This window comes from Balaenoptera physalus (genome assembly GCF_965194825.1).
Source record: "Balaenoptera physalus genome assembly, chromosome: 20".
Classification (NCBI taxonomy): domain Eukaryota; kingdom Metazoa; phylum Chordata; class Mammalia; order Artiodactyla; family Balaenopteridae; genus Balaenoptera; species Balaenoptera physalus.
The window spans coordinates 56,387,642-56,408,177 of record NC_138901.1 but is presented as its reverse complement, the minus strand read 5'-3'; the positions used below and the strand labels follow the sequence as shown (position 1 = coordinate 56,408,177).

The window sequence follows — 20,536 nt, the reverse complement described above, 5'->3', positions numbered from 1 at the left end:
GAGCCATCACGGCCACCTAGTGGCAGAGCACCTACATCACTGGCTGAGTAGGTTACTGGGGTTTTTTCTGTTTTTAATCAGTTTTTTTGAAGATAAAATGTGAAATTAAAATTAAGAAGTGGTAGTAAACATATTACGGGATAAGAGAGATTTAGAAGAATGGAGAGAGAAACCAAGAGATAGGAGTTAAACTCTGGGGAGGGCTGGGGAAGGGAAGGGCACTAAAGACAGGACAAGCAGAGTGGGAAGGAGCCACGGAGGGTGTCGTACTTGTCAAAGTTCACGTCCAGCATGCCCGCCTTCTCCGGGCTGATTCGTAGCAACGGCGTTTCCAGCCGCCGTATGCAGTCCTGGTCCAGCGTTGATGTCCAGTCTTGGAAGGTTTTTCGAACCAGTTCGTCAATGGCCTGAACCATCTGCTGATAGGTGTGTACGCTCTCCTCTCCCGTCCCGATGTGGGGCAGGAAATGAGCATTGGAAAGACACTGCGGGGGAAGAACCAGGGATGGCTGGAGTCACCTGCCACATTCCTCCGTGTCACCATCTCCCTGAGACCCCCATCCCCGCCCCCCCGACACACACACAGACACTCCGACAATATGTGGAAGACTCGGAGGGAAGGTGGAGCCAGAAGGAAAGGTGAGAGGAAGAGGCCACGGCACAACGAGAGAGGGAGTCCAAATGAAGAAAGAGAAGCACAGAGATTCAGCTCGAGGAAAAAAGTTGGGAAAAGAAAGTCCATCACAGGAGGTGAGAGATTTAAGAGGCACAAGGTCAAAAAGTAGCATGAGCCCTTCCTCAGGACAGATCACTACGTCTGCCACCCTCTGGACAGACCCAGTCTCGGTCAGGAAACCTCTCCAGGGACACTCTCTGGAGGCAACCCCCAGCATTTCCCCCCCACCCCACTCCCGCCCCCGCACTGGGCTCAGCCTGCAAACTCTACCATTGCCGCACTGAGAACAAGTTCTGGAAAAGGCCAGGCTTACGTTCATGACCCTGTCGATGCGACGCCGTAGGATCCGCACCCAGTGCGCCTGCCCCGAATGCTGGGCCATGTAGGGCTCCAGGTACGGCCACTTCTTGCTCAGCTCACGGTTCACGAGGGCCAGTTCGCTATTGAACAGCAGGTAGAGATCCACTGCCTTCTTGTCATATGTTCTCTTGATAGTCTGATGAAGAAGAGGAAGTTGACAACACACCCAGGGATGCGGGTTCCCTGCAGCTCCATCCTGGAGGAAAGCTACACCCCTGCCGCGGGAGTCCTGCTCCCAAGGCATCCGGACACTGGGGGGACAGCGGAAGAAAAGAAGCACTGGCCATTTAGGACATGGGAGAGAGCATGAACGGAGGTTGGATGGTGTCTGGAAGGACCAGGAGGAACTGAAGGAAGGCATAAGAGAACCGGGGGTGGAGGAAGCAGGCGGGCAGCCGCACCTCTCGGGCTGCAAGCCTGTGGAAGGTGTCCAGCAGTAGCACCCCGTGCTCCACGTCGCGGACTAACTCGAAGGCGGAGGTGATCAAGTTCTGAGTCATCACCTCCAGGTCCTTGACTCCAGCCCGGAACCTGCACCGTTAGAGGCATGCTGAAGGGTGGGTGCCCTCGCCTGCCCCCAAGGACATCCCCTGAGTAAGACTTCTATGCGTTACGTACTGAGGGCTTCCTAGGTGCCAGGCACTGAGTGCTTTACACGCATTAATCCATTTATCGCTCAAAACAGTGCAATGAGGTAGGCTTTATCACTAACTGTATTTTATAGGTGAGGAAACAGAGGCCCCAGGTGGTAGAACAACGTACGTAACTAGTTTGCGGCAGAACCGGGATCCAAGCCCAGAAAGGCTGACTCTGGAACCCTGAGTCTGAGCGGCCACCTCCTTCCTTGCACTCCCCCTGCCCTCCCCATCCCTGACCTGTGGCCTCCACGCTTCCCCAGCTCACTCTGCTCTCACCTCCCTGACCTCTCTACCCCGCTCGACCCCGCGGGCCTGACTGTGATGCTCTCACCTATTGTAGTCTTCGTGCCAAGAGGTGTTCTTGACGTCCAGGATGCCCCCGCGAACAGCTCGCAGCACGTGCAGGTTTTTGTGGAAGATGTCCTCAATCTCCAGCAAGTTCCGTGTTATCTGGGGCCCCTGGGCCCCAGAGAAGCAGGGGAGGGGACCTTGCTTGCCATCTTCCCAGCGGGCGAAATGGAACTGACAGTCACATACCTGCAAAGGAGTCAGCGTGAGGCTTCCTGCCCTCCTTTCTGAACCTCTCTGTCCTGAGCTCTTTGGTTTAGCTTTAAATGGCTAAAAACTAAGGAGGACCAACCAGATGCAAGGGGCTACCGGGGTGAATTTTAGTTGCAGAATGAAATATGAGATACTAAGGCAGTGGTAACAGGCAAAAGTCTCAAAGCACGGCATGGTGGTCAGGCACACAGTCATGTGAAAAGAACCAAAGCAGCAAGTTCTATGTGTAGCCTCAGCCCCAGCTCCCCCAGCTCCTGGAGCGTCTGCTGTTGGCTTTGAGTCTCCTTCCCTGACAGTCTTCCCACCTCGATAAGGTCCTTGCAGCGTTGCACAAAGGCATCGACCTGGGCAAATATGCTGGTCTGGTCTAGGACCCAGCCCCAGCGGGAGAACCTGTCGGAAGAAAGACTGACCAGTCAGAAGCGGGAACACGAGGCATTAACCAACCTGCCCAGGCCAGGCTAGAAACATGAGTCCTAGTTCAGGGGGAGCCTTAGAAAATGAGACCCCAAGAAACAGTTTTCCTGAACCCCAAGAGAAGAAACTCAAGGTGAGGAGATCCAGAGAGGAAACAAAACATCTCAGTTCTAAGAGAAGGTTTACACACAATGGAATTTTAGACTTCAGGGCCAAGAAAGGAGGAAAAGACCAGGAGGGATTCCTGGGGTCAGGGAGAAGGTTATTAGAGTTAGGAGGACCTACGGCTGGGAGCTAGAATATCCGCATCCACAGAGAAAACTCGGACCCATGTAAAAACTCTAGAAAAATATAATCCATAGGCTTGAAGTGCAAGCAAAAGGACTCGGAATCTGCCCGCTATAGGAACGACAGGTGGGTAACACACAGGATATTAGGGGAGGCCCGTCGTACTGGGTATGCATCTGCACAGCCTGTAGGTAGTGGTCTCTCCAGGCGTGACAACAGGAGATGCAGCCTTGTAGGTCCTCCTTGCTAGAAATGACGTATCCCTCAAAGATCCGGTCCAGGGAGATGGCATGGCAGCACAGGCGGATGATCTCATTGCTCATCTGCAGATGGGGTCCCAACAGCCTCAGTTCACAGCCTTAGATGCACCCCACCCTCTCTCGGAGTCCCCAAGACCACGCCTCAGGTCTCAGCCTCCTACATCTGGATTTGGCTCCCGATACCCCTCTCGCCCCTGGTCCTCCACTGCTGGCATGGCAGCACCTCTGGGTTCCACCTCCACTGCCTGCTTCAGCCCAGCTCTGCAGCTGCATTTCCGGCCAGCAATCGGCTCAGCGCCCTTCCCCGACTCTTTGGCTCCACTGCCCTCCAGGAAATGTGCCGGCTCCTGCTCCTCAAAAGTCGGTGTTCCTTCCTAAGTCTGCCTCTCGCCCACTGCGAGTTCCATCTTTGGAAACGAGAAAGAGTGGGTCTTCCCCTCCCGTACAACTCAGCCTGGGAGTCTGTCCTTCGTGCCCTCCTCCCTCCCTGCACTCCGTCTACGCCTCTTTGCAAAGCCCCTCTTCCCGCCTGGGCTACGTCCGTCTGGAAGCAAAATGTCCAGTCCAGGCCCCAACTCCGAGCATCACTAAAGTTGATGATGCAGGCAAAAGCCTGTGGTCTCTGTCCAACCTGAAGGGCATTCCTCACTACCTTTTCACCGCAGATGGCTGCCGGTGAATTCCGCCTTCTCCAGAAATCTGCGTCCTATTAATACGGCCACCCCCTTATAACCCTCTGGCCCACCCTCTGCCGACACACACCTTCCGGAAGAGGGAGGTCAGTCTCTCCCGAGTGTTGTAGTGGGGAGAGTTGACCCAGATGATGCGGATGAGACTGATCAGCCTTGGGAGTTTACTAGAGATGTCCTTAGGCCTCATGAAAGCCAGCTCCTGGTAGGGTTCCTTCAGGATCGACAAAAAAGTCAGGTTTGACTGTGCTTGACGAGATCCATCCTGGCGGTAAAGAGAAACCAGGAGAAGACTTACCCCCCGGAAAGAACCGGTTCAAAGCGAGCGCTTTTGATCCTCCTCAAACCCAATCCCGACTTGCCTCTCCCGGGAAGCATTCCCTATTAACCCTACCTGGTGCCAATCACCTCAGGTCTCTGCCACCCTTCAGGACCAGAGCTTGTACATACCTGCTTTTATTCACTTACTAGTTTCTACAAAAATATTTTTATGTGTGAGTCCCGTCTCTCCCACTAGACTGGGAATTCCCCAAGCTCAGGTTTTGCGTCTATTTCTCTAGTTTTTCCCCTTGAACTCTAACTCTGCACAAAGGAGACACTCAATAGCTGTTGATCAACTGGCTGGATATCACTCTCATTCAGCCCAACAGTTGTCACCCAGGCCCCTTCACTGCCCTGTTCTCAACGAGGGTTTTAGACTTCTCCACCTAACGGTGGCTCAGTTCCCTCAATACCAGCTTCAGATTCCACCTAGGAAGACAGGGCTTCTCTCTCTGTATTCTACAGACCACTCTGATCTCTGTGTGTCCCAACACTAAGATAATCAGCTTGTCATATTACACCAAATTTAATTTTTTTAAAGTGTTTCTCTTGCAGCTCTCCCGGCTGAACCTCGTGGGTTTGTCTTTGGCCCCAGGCCATCTAGTCGTCTCTTTTGTGTAAGTCTTATTTCTCAGCTGGATTGTATGGGTTGGGCTCAGAGAGGGCACTCAATGTAGTACATTTGTTGAGTAACCAGAAGTCTCCCTAACTAAACTATAAGCTCCTTGGGACCTTGTGTTCTACCACTTTTATACTCTCCCACAAGTCCAAGTCCAAGCACTGGGTGCATCTATCTTTGCCTTTGATGACTATGTTGACTCTCTCTTCTTAGCACCTTAAAGTGTCCCAACCACTGTACACTTTCTGGCAAGCCTCCATCCTTCGATCCACTCACAGACCTGGATCTGCTGGGCCAGCTTCATAAAGGGCGCCAGGTAGGATGACTTGGCAAGACGCAGGATGGACTCGATGTGTTTCACTCCCGGCTTCACCAGCTGTTTGCTGATGCCAGACAGGTCCATGCATCGGTTGCGCCAGAACTCAATCTCCTCCAAAGGACCTAAATTTTCTCCTGTCTCCACGGTCTCCTGGGCACTGAGCACTTCCTTTATCTGCCGTGTCCAGTGGATCATGGAGGCTGCCGGGGAGAGGACAAAACCTCCTGCATTTCTTTGCAGTACTCCCCAGTTGTGTCCTTCCCTGTTCCCCCTACAGAGCCCTCCTAACCCAACTCCTGTCCCAGCCTCTGGGCTGCACCCCACCTCTCCCCTAGGAGCCCCGACACATGGGAAGTGCCAGCCACTCACTCTCTAGTCGCTGTACCAGCTCTTTGTCTTTAACCACCGCCTCAGGCTTCATGTTCATGGCCTCTGCAGGGATGTAGAGAACAGTGTGCCCCTCCAGTTTGTACCGAGTATCTAAGGAAAGGAAAGGACCATGAGAGTTCACAGAGGGCGATGGGTGTATGCCACCCCAGTTCCAACCATGGTTGATGATCTGGGGTCCAGGAAGTCTACGCATTTCAGGAGAGCAGGCAGGAGAAACTATGACTCTTGCTTTTTTGATATCAAGCGGGAAAATGGCAGAAGGCAGAGATACCTCACTGAGAATATAATAAGAGATTGTCACAAAATACGGTCAAAGATCTACACCATGCCCTCAACACTCTCTTCTATGACACATGTACTCCCCCTACTGCCCCCCCCCCCATCTCCCCTTACCCTACATGTACTCTTGGAAATTTCCAACTCTGAGCAGGTCTGGCCAACTGTTCTACAGCAGGAAACTCTACCTGGATTAGAAGGCAAACTCTGTACCCTGTTCCACTCATTCAACAAACACATTCCAAGCACCTACTCTGTGCCAAGCAACGCGGGTACTCAGGATCAATCTCCCCCCTGCCTCACTCTCTCTACTGTTGGTGGGGACTGGGGAGAAAGCAGTTATTCCAGTCTTTCCACTCACCTGTCAGGCAGGCCAAGAACCTGTGCAGGTGAGAAGCAAAATGATTTCGAATGCTCTCGGGCCAGGTTGTGTTTCTAAAAATCTGAGGGGCAAAGACGCCGTTGAGCAGCCGAAGCAGGGCTGGGATGTAGGAACCCCGCACTGTCCCAAAATGCACAGTCGCCTCAAAGTTCTCTGGAGTGATGGGAACTGGCGCTTGGCGAATGAAGTAGACAATCTGGTTCTGGGTCTGCATGAAAGACAGTAGATCAGAGTTCAGGGTCCAGGCCCAGCCATGATACCCAAGGGAACCTGAGGCTCCAATCATGAAAGCCTGGCTGAGTTCTTCGTCGCATTCCCTTAGCGTATCCAATCCTTCTCCAAATAAAAGCAACATGAGGTGCTTCCTGTTCTTGTCAGGGACATAACAGAGTCCGAATACAGAGATGTGGGGAGGAAATGCAGAGAGCATGCCTTGAGGGTAGGGACTGTGTATTTTGTCCAACTTGGCTCCAGACCTAGCACAGTGACGGGGACATATTAGATGCTCCATAAATGATGGATGGATGGATGGATGGATGGATGGATAAATGGAAAGAAAAGGATATAGGAAAACCAGAAAGGAGAAGGACCAAAAGTAAGAGACAACTGTCTAGGGTTTTCCGTTTCACTTGCATATACTTTTCCCCCAATTTTTCACTTATACTTCAGTTTTGTTTATGCTGAGTTTTTGTTGTTGTTTACATTCAGAAATGTATAACTCTCCTGTTGTTAAAACTTCTTAAAGTTTCTGACTTCTACATGCTTAGAAAAGTCATTTCCACTCTAAGATCAGATTCACCTGTCTTTTTTTCTTTAGTACTTTTGTAGCTACTCTTTATACTTGATTTAACTTTAAAAACTGAAAATAAAATGCAAAGAAGAAATTCATAATCATTCATCTTCCCACTACCCAGAATTAAATTTTGGCATTTTTTTTGTTTTTGGTTTTTTTTGGCCATGCCATGCGGCATGTGGGATCTTAGTTCCCTGATCAGGGATTGAACCTGCGCCCCCTGCATTGGACGCACGGAGTCTTAACCACTGGACTGCCAGGGAAGTCCTTGTATTTCTCTTTTTTTAAAAAAGCTTAGCAATTATTATTTTTGTTAAAATGATATGTTAATTATAAATAACTGAAACAATGCAGAAAAGTACAAAGATAAAAGTTTAAATGTCATCTAAAATTCCACCACCCAGACCTTAATTATGATCATTAGAGAAAATACTATTCCAGATATCTCTCTATAGATATATAGATATATAGATATATATAGATATATATATATACAGAAAAATAAATTAAAATAGTTATTTCAAAATAGGATCATGCTATTTTTTTTTTAAATATTATTTATTTATTTATTTATTTTTGGCTACGTTGGATCTTCGTTGCTGCGCACGGGCTTTCTCTAGTTGCGGCGAGCGGGGGCTTCTCTTGTTTCAGGGCACAGGCTCTAGGCATGCGGGCTTCAGTAGTTGTAGCACACAGGCTCAGTAGTTGTAGCTTGCAGGCCTTAGAGCGCAGGCTCAGTAGTTGTGAGCACGGGCTTAGTTGCTCTGTGGCATGTGGGATCTTCCTGGACCAGGGCTTGAACACGTGTCCCCTGAATTGGCAGGCAGATTCTTAACCACTGCACCACCAGGGAAGCCCCAGGATCATGTTATTTGTAATTAAAAGTACTAAATTTAATTTTACTTGGGTTTAATAGAATAAAAACACATTGATGTGACTATAGTAAATGGTTGAGCTTCAAATAAATGTTTCTTTATCTCTAAGAGAGATTTCTTCCTAAAAGATCCCTTTCTAAGGTTATAAGAAAGCTTATGAAAAATATTAAGAGGTCAGGACTTCCCTGGTGGTGCAGTGGTTAAGAATCCACCTGTCAATGAAGGGGACACGGGTTCGAGCCCTGGTCCGTGAATATCCCAAATGCCGCGGAGCAACTAAGCCCGTGCACCACAACTACTGAGCCTGCGCCCTACAGCCCGGGAGCCACAACTACTGAACCCGTGTGCCACAACTACTGAAGCCCACGTGCCTACAGCCCGTGCTCCACAACAAGAGAAGCCAACGTGATGAGAAGCCCACGCACCGCAACAAAGAGTAGCCCCCGCTCGCCGCAACTAGAGAAAGCCCACGCACAGCAACGAAGACCCAATGCAGCCAAAAAATAAATAAATAAATGAATAAAAAGAGGTTAGTTTTCTCACTACCTTCCAATTTTAAGTTCAGTTGACTCGCTGCTTTGAACGACAAGAACATTGGCATCCTCTTACTCTCTTGCATTTCTCACCACTTCCCAATTTTTGTTATACTATTATTTTTACATTGTCCAGGTTGATAACATTCACATTCTATAACATAACCATAATTACCATGGTTATTTAGTATTAGTTCTTTATTTAAATGAATTGAATATTCACAGAGTCTCTATTCTGAGTTTTCTATTTGGTTCATTCCTTTTTTTTTTTTTTTTTTGGTTCATTCTTTAATGAACTGGATTTCCATTGATGATGTCATTTTTGCTTTTCAAAGTAGGGTTCTTTCAAGACTAAAAATGACTGCCTGGGCTTCCCTGGTGGTGCAGTGGTTAAGAATCTGCCTGCCAATGCAAGGGACATGGGTTTGAGCCCTGGCCTGGGAAGATCCCACGTGTCGTGGAGCAACTAAGCCCGTGCGCTACAACTACTGAGCCTGAGCTCTACAGCCCACAAGCCACAACTACTGAGCCCACGTGCCACAACTACTGAAGCCTGCGTGCCTAGAGCCCGTGCTCCACAACGAGAAGCCACGACAATGAGAAGCCCGCGCACCGCAACGAAGAGTAGCCCCCACTTACCACAACTAAAGAAAGCTTGTGCACAGCAACGAAGACCCAACACAGCCAAAAATAAATAAATAAATAAATAAATTTATAAAAAATAAAATAAAATGAAAATGACTGCCTATTTGTTGCCTCTATACTTGACCATCTAGGCTGGGAATTATACCCTTGGGTTACACTATGGTTCCTGGAGAACTCGTAGGTGTAACTTCTGCGTGTTCAGAGAAGTCTGAGATCAGCCTAATGGTTCCCCTTGGTAGATAATTTGGGTTTTTGACTAGAGGCCTAAATAATTTTTTCCCAAATTTTTATTTTGAAAAAAATTCCAACCCATAGAAAAGTTGCAAGAAAGGCACAATGAACAATAACATGATCTTCAACTAGATCCACTAATTGTTAACATTTTGCTGTACTTGTGCATGATTGCACTCTCTCTCATTTTCTCTCCCTCTCTCTCTGCTGAGCCATTTCAGAGTTAGCAGCAGACGTTATAAAACTACACCCTTACATACTTCAGCATATGGCTCCTAAAAGGGAGGATATTCTCCAACATTCTCAACACTGTAATTATCACACTCAGAAAATTTAACTTCATTTAATACTTTATATAATACACAGTTTATATTCGATTTTCCACAGTGGTCCAAATAATGTCATTTACAGCTGGTTTCTTCCCATCCAGGATCCAATACAGATCACACATGGTTGTGTCCCCTTTAATTCCACATAGTTTCCCAGTCTTTTTCTTTCTACCATGACAGTGATATTTCTAATAGTCCAGGCCAGTTGTTTTCCAAAATGTCCCTTAATTTTGATTTATTGGATTGTTTCCTCATTATTAGATGCAGGTTAAATATTCTTGGCAGGAATACCACATAGGTGATGTTCCCAAAGAATTAATTTCCCCGAATTTAAGTAACCTAACTAAGACGTGTATTGACATTAAACCCTGTGTAACAAATTTTTGTGGAATAAAGTATGTCCTTTCAATTTCCACATTCTGTTCCTTCTGCAGTTCAGGGAAATTCTGTTTTTTTTTTTTTGGTTGCACTGGGTCTTAGTTGTGGCAGGCGGGCTCCTTAGATGTGGCATGTGAACTCTTAGTTGCAGCATGCATGTGGGATCTAGTTCCCTGACCAGGGAGGGATTGAACCTGGGCCCCCTGCAATGGGAGCTCAGTCTTATCCACTGCATCACCAGGGAAGTCCCTCTGTATATTATTTTTAAATTTATATTCTGTTTCATTAGTTGGTACCCTATGTTAGATCACCTGTGTCTGTCTTTCACATCTATTAACTTCTCTCCAATTGTATTGTCATTGGTTTTTTCTTCTGCATACACTGTAATTATCTCAAGCCTCTCTTCTACATCTGTTCCAATTTTCAGTGGTAGCTATTCAGTTCCTTGCTGTTTCTAACCTACTAATTTTAACATGTAAACATGCTGCTTTATTTCAAAAATCTGCAGTCTCCCTTTTATTTCATTCTCACGTTTTATCATTTCGTCTCTCAGCTTATTAAAAAATTAAACTCGTGTTCTTATTAAGTCGTACTGTAACATGATGCTGTTGTGAGGAATTGCCTTCTGTTCAGTTATGTTTTCCTCTTTTGCATGTTTTGTTCTGTTCTTTTTCTCCCTTGATGTAGTATGCTTGCAGTTGCCATGCAATTTCTTTTCACTTGCCTCATGCTTGCGCAGCTCTCTGAATTCATTCTTTTTGCTTTAAAGTACTGTGGGTGACTTCCTGATGTCCCACTGTGAGAGCCCAGTTTCATTTCCCCCTCGAAGTTAAAGTGAAAGGGTTGGGTATTTTATGTTTCATTCACTTTTCTCTAGCCTAAGATAACTGCATGAGGGGATGGGCAGATGGTTAAGGCTAATTTAAAACAGTGTAAAATCTTTGTTAAAATACATGGGCTCTTTCTTTTCAGATTTTGTAAAAAACCGAGGTTCACTCCATCTCACTAGGGGGCGTCCACCATTCCCGCAGGGAGGACGGTTTCCATAAGTCAGTACATAGACCTTTCATTGGTCCCCACTTTTAAAGTTTATTAGATTAGATTTTGCTTCTTTCCTTGTTTGTTTACTCTTGGGTGTTTGTTGTTGTTTTCTCGTTTTACTTTTTACTATTTATCAAGTATTCAAGAGTAATAATTTCTTAAGGAAGTTTTTCAATTGTCCATCTTGTCCCAGGAGAATACAATTAAATCCGTGGTCTATTTAGAATATTTTTTGGCATGCTAAATAGATTTTTTTCAGCTTTGTCGAGGCATAATTGACAAATAAACATTGTATATATTTAAGGTGTACACCTTGCTGTTTTGACATACATATACACTGTGAAATGATCACTGCAATCAAGCTAATTAACATATCCATTATCCCATATGGTTACCATTTTCTTTCTCTTTCTCTTTTTTGTAGTGAGAACACTTAAGAACTACCCTTTAGCAAATTATACATTATAGTATTATTAACCATAGTTACCATGCTGTATATTAGATCTCCAGAGCTCATTAATCTTGCATAACTGAAACTTTGTACAATTTTCCCCCAGTTTTATTGAGATATAATTGACCTATAACATTGTATTGGTTTAAGGTATACAGCGTAATGATTTGATATGTATATTTATTGCAAAATGATTACAATAAGTTAACACCTATCACCTTACATAATTACAATTTTTTTTCTTGTCAGAACTTTTAAGATCTGTTCCCTTAGCAACTTTCAAATATACAATACAGTTTTGTTAACTAGAGTCACCATGCTGTATGTACATTACATCCCCAGAACTTATTTATCTAATAATTGGAATTTTGTACCTTCTGACCAACTTCATCCATTTTCCCTACTCCCCCATCCCCAACTCTGGCAGCCACCAATCTGTCCTCTGTTTCCCTCCATCTGAATCTCTGTTTCTCAATCTGTCCTGTTCTCTGTTTCTATTAGTTTTTTTTTTTCTAGATTCCACATATAAGTGAGATCGTACAGTAATTGTTTTTCTCCCTCTGACTTATTTCACTTAGCATAATACCCTACAAGGCCACCCATGTTTTTGCAAATGGCAAGTTTTTTTTCTCTCTCATTGCTGAATAATATTCCTCTGTGTGTGTGTGTGTGTGTGTGTGTGTGTGTGTATTCCACATCTTCTTTATCCACTCATCAATGATGGACACTTAGGCTGTTTCCATACCTTGGCTATTATAAATAAACTATAATGAATGTGGGGGTGTGGATATTTCTTCGAGATCGTGATTTCATTTCCTTTGGATATACACCCAGAAGTGGAATTGCTAGATCATATGGTAGTTCTATTTTTATTTTTTTGAGGAACCTCCATACTGTTTTCCATAGTGACTGCACCAATTTACATTCCCAGTGCACAAGGGTTCCCTTTTCTCCACATCCTCATCAATATTTGTTATCTCTTGTCTTTCTGATGATGGCCATTCTAACAGGTATGAGGTGATATCTCACTGTGGTTTTGATTTGCATTTCTCTGATTAGTGATATTGAGCACCTTTTCACATACCTGCTGGCCATTTGTATGTCTTCGTTGGAAAAATGTCCTTTCGATTCTTCTGCACAGTTTTTAATCACATTGTTTTTTCTTGCTATTAAATTGTATGAGTTCTTTATATATATTTTAGATATGTATTCATCTCTTATCAGGTATATGATTTGCAAATATTTCCTCCCATTCATAGGTTGACTTTTCATTTTGTCGATGATTTCCTTTGCTGTGCAGAAGCTTTTTAGTTAGATGTAGTCCCACTTGTTTATTTTTGCTTTTATTGCCTTTGTTGTAGTGACAGAAAATTTGTACCCTTTGACCAACATTTCCCTATTTCCCCCTTGCCCCACTAGATTTTTTTAATAGAAAACCTTTGTTTTCCACATTTCCCAATTCTATTCATTGAATAATCCATCTTTCCCCACAGATTTTAAATGCAATTTTTGTAGAAAATGCTTACATATACGTTTCTGGACTCTCTCTGTTTCTTTACTGTTGATTATATAATACATATTCGTGCCCCAATCTAACTATTTTAATTACTGTAATTTAATAAAAGATTTTCATATTCACAGGTCTCCTACATTACTTTTCTTTTTCATCTTTTTTTTTTTTTTCTATTTTCATTTCATTTTTCTAGATATACTTTAAATAATCCTTTACACTAGGGATCTAGGGTCTGGGGCACTTTGATTGGAGTTGCATTAAAACAATACTTTTTTTGGATGGAATGATCTTTATAATATCAAGATTCCCACTCAGAAACAGGACAGGGCTCATCATTTATTTAAATCTTCTTTCTTGGCCTGCAACAAAGTTGTTTTCTTTCGTATAAATCCTAAATTTTTTTTTGCAAATTTTTGTTCCTTTTGTGAATGAAATATTTTTTTCATGATGCTTTATAGCCGATTATTGCCAGTACACAGGAAAAAGCCATGGCCTGTTTTGGGCTTTGTTTAATGTGGAAGCTTCACAAATTATGTTGCTGAGCAGGGCCATGCTAATCTTCATCATCATTTCAATTTTTGCATATGCGCTGCCAATAAAAGCAAAGCAATAGCCTTTTTCTTTTCCAAAATTTTATTTCTAAAAATTTCCAACATACAGAAACACTAAAAGAATTTTACAATAATGACCTGTACACCCACCACTCATATTCTACCACCATTTTACTATACTTCTGTCTTTTAACTGTTTCCCTACCCATGGTTTACCTTTCACTAATGTATCCTCCCCATTGTTGGAATAGTTATCTATCTAACCCATGAAAGCCTTCAATAGTTCCCTCTGGGATAAAGCCAAATTCTTTAGCATAACATACAAGGCCCATCACAAGCTGACCCCAACCCACCTTTCCAGTATCATTTCCCACAACTCCTCTTTCTTTGCACAATAAGTGTTCTTTACCTGGATGAGCATACTCAGCCTCGATGAAATCCTACTTACCCTTCATCCCCAACTCAAATATCACCTCCATCACCAAGCCCTGCCGGCATTCCACTGGCTACATTAGTTGCTTCCAAAAAAGCTCTTATAAAGCTTTGCCCAGGCATCATAATATACTGTAAATATTTTTTATATGTCTGTCTTCCCCACTAGACCATGAGATCATCGAAAGCAAAACCTTGCCTCATTCCTCTCTGTATCCTGCTGCCAAGCAGGGTGTCTGACACACTGTGAGGCTCAACAGACCTTGTACACAGGAGATAAGACTCACAGACGACAGAGATCCTCAGAACCCTCAGCCCCCTGGGAGAACACCCTGAGGTCTGGACGGCGGAGTACGTACCTGCACAGGCATCCCCAGACCTAGCTTCAGCCCCAAACAGGGGTCGATGAAGATGGTGAGGATGGGCTCCGAAGGGTCCTGGGCAAAGTGTTCCAGAATGGTATTGTGCTCTTCTGTCCAAGTGGCAGCTGCCAGTCCTGTCAGCACAGCTCGGGACAGGAAAAGGGGCTTCTGCAGAAGGAGAGCAGAGGGCCAGAGCAGGGACAGCTGTTAGGATGGGTCACTTCTTCCATCCACTGTCGCGTATGAGGACGTGGGGGATGAGAGAAGTCAGACAGCTTCAGAACGGGGAAGGGAAAGCTGAGAACGGACTGAAAAACAGGTTTCAAGCCTTCGAAGAAACAAGACGATAAGATTCTCTTCCCTCTACCAGTAAAAATAGAATGGATCATGGAGGAAGACTGAGGGATATTATCTTCCCAAGATATTTCATTTATGCCTGTGTTTGTAAAAATGTCTTATCAAGCAACCCTCAACCTCACAGTAAAACTAAATCAAGGGAACATGTAGGATATTAGCCTAAGTCAAACAATTAGGATTCTATATGTATGTGTTAGCATACGGTATTTGTTTTTCTCTTTCTGACTTACTTCACTCTGTAAAGACAGACTCTAGGTCCATCCACCTCACTACAAATAACTCAATTTCATTTCTTTTTATGGCTGAGTAATATTCCATTAAAGCTGGGACAAAGTGAGAGAGTGGCATGGACATATATACACTACCAAATGTAAAACCGATAGCTAGTGGGAAGCAGCGGCATAGCACAGGGAGATCAGCTCGGTGCTTTGTGACCACCTAGGGGGGTGGGATAGGGAGGGTGGGAGGGAGGCAGATGCAAGAGGGAAGAGATATGGGGATATACGTATATGTATAGCTGATTCACTTTGTTATAAAGCAGAAACTAACACGCCATTGTAAAGCAATTATACTCCAATAAAGATGTTAAAAACAAAAAACAAACAAACAAAGAAAACAATTAGGAGCAAGGGGATGACAAGCTGAAGAAAGGATAGGGTAAAAGAGCAATTTCTCCATGATGTGGCCTCCACAAGATACTGGAATAAGTATGTGATACTGGGCAAAAGTCAACTGGCATATCAGTGAGGAAAAAAGAAAAAGGGAGGGGAAAAGACAAGACTGGAAAACACCAAGGAACAAATCAATTGGATGGAAAATAAATCATAACTGGTGGCTAGAAAAAAGACAGCATTATTTTGAACACTACTAAATAAATTAAGAAAACTAGGAGGCTTCCCTGGTGGCGCAGTGGCTGAGAATCTGCCTGCCAATGCAGGGGACACGGGTTCGAGCCCTGGTCTGGGAAGATCCCACATGCCACGGAGCAACTGGGCCCGTGAGCCACAACTACTACTGAGCCTGAGCGTCTGGAGCCTGTGCTCCGCAACAAGAGAGGCCGCGATAGTGAGAGGCCCGCGCACCGCGATGAAGAGTGGCCCCCGCTTGCCGCAACTAGAGAAAGCCCTCGCACAGAAACGAAGACCCAACACAGCCAAAAATAAATAAATTAATTAAAAAAAAAATACACACAGATTTAAAAAAAAAAAAAACTAAAGGATATAAAAATCTAGCTCGGTGAACTTGAGAAGTCACCCCGTCCTTCTCCCAGTACTTCTGGAAGATGAGAAGGAATCCCTTTTACTTAAAGTTTCCAGGTCAAGAAAATTTAGCTAGTAATCTAAAATCTTCCGTATATAAATACATACATGAAGAACCAACGAGAAAAACACTAAGACCCAGATAAATAAATGGACGAAAGGATATGAACAAACATATCATGTCATAAAAAAAAGAGAAAATGAAAATGTGAAATAAATGTTCAATTTCATTTGAAATCAAAGAAATACAAATAAACATAGCAAAGGTATATCATTTATTGCCTATCATTTTTTTAAAAATCCTTGCTAGGGAATTCCCTGGTGGTCCAGTGGTTAGGACTCCACGTTTTCACTGCCGAGGGCGCAGGTTCAATCCCTGCTCAGGGAACTAAGATCCCACAAGCCGCGGGATGCCGCCAGAAAAAAAAAAAAAAAAAAAAAACTTTGCTAAACTGCTAACACCCAGGCCTGGAAAGGGTTTGTTGCTAGTGCGAAGGCAAAAAAATGCAATTTGTTTGAAAAACAATTTGGCATTATGTATTAGAGGTGTTAGAAATGTTCTTTACTCTTCGATTCAGGAATTCCATAATCAGGAATCTAACTTAAGGAAATATTAAGTATTTCAAAATGTGTTCGTTTTATTTATAATATTCATCACTGTATTATTATGAGAGCAAAAAAATCATAAATGGCAAATGTCCAAGAGTAAAGATTTAACTGTGATACATATATCTTATGGAGCACCATATGAACATTAAAAATGGTGCTTACAGGGACCTCCCTGGTGGTCCAGTGGTTAACACTCCACGCTTCCATTGCAGGGGGCACAGATTCAATCCCTGGTCAGGGAACTAAGATCCTGCATGCTGCACGGCGGCCAAAAAAAAAAAAAAAAAATGGCGCTTACAGAGAATTCCCTGGCGGTCCAGTGGTTAGGATTTGGTGCTTTTCACTGCCGGGGCCCAGGTTCAATCCCTGGTCAGGAACTAAGATCCCATAAGCTGCGCAACCAAAAAAAAAAAAAAAAAGATGCTTACAAAAAGTATATAATAACAGTAATGAAAATACTACATATTAAAAAAAAAGAGGTATCTTATGATTTACATATTTGTGATTAAAAAAATAAAGGCAGCCTGATGTATTTTTTTAAGTATATAATAACATGAAGAATAAAAAAATGTTTTGTGAGAAAGCCTAATAAAAAATTATAATGTGTGGTACAGTTAGGATTGCTAAAAAACAAAAAAACTTGCAAATCTACACAGAAAGAAAGGACATATACCAAATTAGTAACGTTGGATGTGTTCAGGCAGTAATACTATGACTTTTATTTTCCCTTTCTTTGTTTTACTTTTCTGTCCCTTCCAATTTTTTTCTTTAATGAGTAGTTGTCACTTTTCTCTCCCTTTTTAAAAAAGTTCAAGGTCACCACTCTATTCTTCTAACCCAGGTAACTGAGGGTGTGCCTAGGCTCTGATGCAGCTTGGAAATAAAGGTATAGAGGTTACTGAGTGTCAAATTCTGAAAGTATTTCAAGTGGTTTCTGTAAACTCTTCAGCCAAAGGAGGGAACTGAAGGACAGGAAGAAAGAGGATGTCTTAGAAATTAGTATCCAATTAGGACAGTGTCCGCCCAGCTTGTTCACCTTGTTCAGATGTTCACCCATTCAACGGATATAGCTTATTGCAATCTGACCCAAGGTGGAGAGATGAGGAAGGGCCTAAGAGCCCTCTTCCTCACTGAAAGCCCTCTTCTTTGGGAGGGGTAGGGGACACGGATAACTTTGTCCTTTACTCGGTGTACTGGATTTGCAGTGAGCAGGCTACCAGTAGAAAGTAAAGAGAAGGTAGTGAGAGATTGAAGAGAATTCCTCGTACACCATTCTGCAACTGATCCTTTGATTCACCAGTTGTTGGGGAGGAATATTTGTCTCAGAGAAAAGCCAGACTTACCACGTCTACCTCACGCTCCTGTAATTCTTCTTTCTGTATTTCAGGTTCCTCCAATATTGGCTCTGGGAAGAATGAAAATTCAAAAATGAAGGCATTCCATTAAAAGTTAAACACAGGGCTTCCCTGGTGGCGCAGTGGTTGAGAATCTGCTTGCCAATGCAAGGGACACGGGTTCGAGTCCTGGTCTGGGAAGATCCCACATGCCGCGGAGCAACTGGGCCCAGTGAGCCACAACTACTGAGCCTGTGCTCTAGAGCCCGCGAGCCACAGCTACTGAGCCCGCGTGCCGCACCTACTGAGGCCAGTGTGCCTGGAGCCTGCGCTCCGCAACAAGAGAAGCCACTGAAGTGAGAAGCCCGCGCACCGCAACGAAGAGTAGCCCCTGCTCACCACAGTTAGAGAAAGCCCGTGAGCAGCAACGAAGACCCAATGCAGCCAAAAATAAATAAATTAAATAAATTAATTAAAAAAAAAAAAAGAAGTTAAACACGGAGTCACCATATGACCGAGCAATTCCACTTCAAGGTACTTGAAGTACCTTGAGAAATTGGCACCCCATGGCCCCTATATCTTTACTTCTAAGTTGCACCAGAGCCTGGCCTCTTAGCAGGCACTCCCTATTCCCCTTTCCTCCCAGATCCTGGTAACCACTAATCTACTTTCTGAGTCTATGAATTTGCCTATTCTGGACATTTTATATTAGTGGAATCATACAATATGCGGTCTTTTGTGACTGGCTTCCTTCACTTGGCATGTTTTCAAGATTCATCCATGTTGTTGCATCGTAGCAGACCTTCATTCTTTTGTATGGCTGCATAATATTCCACTGCAATTTGTTTATCCATTCATCATTGATGGACGCTTGGTTGTTTCCACCTTTTGGCTGTTGTGAATAGCACTGCTGTGAACATGGGCATACAAATGTCTGTTCGAGTCCCTGTCTCCAGTTCTCTGCAACTAAACCTGCCACAGTGAAGATCCCACATGCCACAACTAAGACCCAGCGCAGCCAAATATAAATAAATATATATATATTTTTAAAATTTTCTTTTAAAAAGCTGACTGGGGCTGGAGGGGGCACAGAAGGAGGCAGGGGAATGAAGGCGGTCAGTATTAAGGTCATTCTAGGCATTCAGATTCTGGCCTGCCATTCTTCCCCCATCCTCTTCCCACATGGAGAAGTTGGGGCCCACAGAAATCAGCCTCTCTCCAAGCAAACCACCATCCCCACTCTGGACTCCATAAAACCCAGGGGGGTGTCCCTCTCCTTCCTGATCTGTTGCTCACACAGGAGACTGGGGTAAAACTGGTGGGCCTCCCATCTCCCGTGGGCTGAAAGGAAGAAGGAACAAATGAGATGCAACCAAAAGACCTTGGGGAGCAGGACACTCCAACTTCCAGAAAGAAAACCTAAGAGGGGAGTGAGGCACACAGGCCAAGGAAGGAAATCATGAGAAAGATGGAACAGCTGATTCTAGGAGCTCAGTGGTGAGTGGGATGGGTAACCAAGAAACCCAACGCCCTTCGAGAAAGCCAAGGGCATCCAAGGTTTCAGACAGGAACAAGGCGGAGGAGGGAGACTGAGACAATCTCAAGAGTAAACTGGTTTTGTCCTCTATTGTAATACAATTTATATAAAGTCTAAACCATGCAACACGATACTAGTATGTGATGGTCATGGATACACGCAGTAAAAGTTTAGGAAAAAGGCTTGAGAATGACAAACACCAACTCAGAATAGCGGTGACCTCTGGAGAAGGAGAGAAGGGCTTGTGGGGGGGTGGGTAGCAGGGGGACAAAGGGATTCACTTGTTGCCATCATGATTTATTCTCACATTTGGTGACGGGTACATGGGTGTTCATTATCTCATTCTCTGTATTTTTTCTGATTTGCCTGAAATATAGGTCTACAATCCCTTATCCAAAACCCCTGGGATCAAGTATATCTCAGAATGTAGACTTGTAATACCGTATGGTATATGAGACCCCCCCCCACCACATCTTGGGGCCTCTAGAACAGCACTCCACAAACTTTTAGTGTCAGTATTTCTGCAGTAAAACATATGAAAATTTATACTAAGTGGTTTAAATAGACTATAAATACCTTCATGTCAGTTTAGGTTATGTCTCACCACCAAATAAGTTTGGATGCCAAATTTTGGGGGAAAAAAACTTTCAGTTCTTAGGGCTTTTTAAAATTACAGATATGGGATTATGAACCTGTACTTCTTTTCTTAGTGGGAACGGAGGAGCACTTAAGGAAGCAAAGGATATCAATAAAGACCTCAAAAGGGTGTTTGCCCTTTAACCCACCATCCTTCACCAAGAAGTGTTTTAGGCCTGGTCTTAGCCCATTTGGACTACTCTAACACAACACCATCGACTGGGTGGCTTCTAAACACACACATTTATTCCTCGCAGTTCTGGCGGCTGGAAGTCCTAGATCAGGGTGCCAGCAGGGTTGGGTGAGGGCCCTCTTCTGGAGTGCAGACCTCTCTTTATGTCCGGCGGAAGGGGGCAAGGAATCTCTCTGGAGTTGCTTCTTATAAGGCACTAATCCCACTCATGACAGTTCCACCCTCATGATTTAAGCAACCTCCCAAAGGCCCCTCCTACTAACACCATCATATTGGGCATG

The 20,536-nt window shown here is 44.2% G+C and overlaps 1 protein-coding gene across 1 annotated transcript in view; it reads right to left on the bottom strand.

The window, feature by feature from the left end:
• Positions 1-20,536, bottom strand: part of DNAH2 (dynein axonemal heavy chain 2) — a 96,114-nt gene that overhangs the window by 71,987 nt on the left and 3,591 nt on the right. The window contains exons 2-13 of the mRNA XM_082441810.1: positions 17,899-17,960; positions 14,328-14,498; positions 6,176-6,404; positions 5,518-5,628; positions 5,110-5,348; positions 3,963-4,154; positions 3,106-3,263; positions 2,541-2,628; positions 2,006-2,211; positions 1,438-1,567; positions 990-1,172; positions 271-485 (exon numbers count right to left, since the gene is read on the bottom strand). Coding sequence (XP_082297936.1) covers positions 271-485; positions 990-1,172; positions 1,438-1,567; positions 2,006-2,211; positions 2,541-2,628; positions 3,106-3,263; positions 3,963-4,154; positions 5,110-5,348; positions 5,518-5,628; positions 6,176-6,404; positions 14,328-14,498; positions 17,899-17,960 — 1,984 coding nt within the window. The remainder of the gene's footprint in view (positions 1-270; positions 486-989; positions 1,173-1,437; positions 1,568-2,005; positions 2,212-2,540; positions 2,629-3,105; positions 3,264-3,962; positions 4,155-5,109; positions 5,349-5,517; positions 5,629-6,175; positions 6,405-14,327; positions 14,499-17,898; positions 17,961-20,536) is intronic.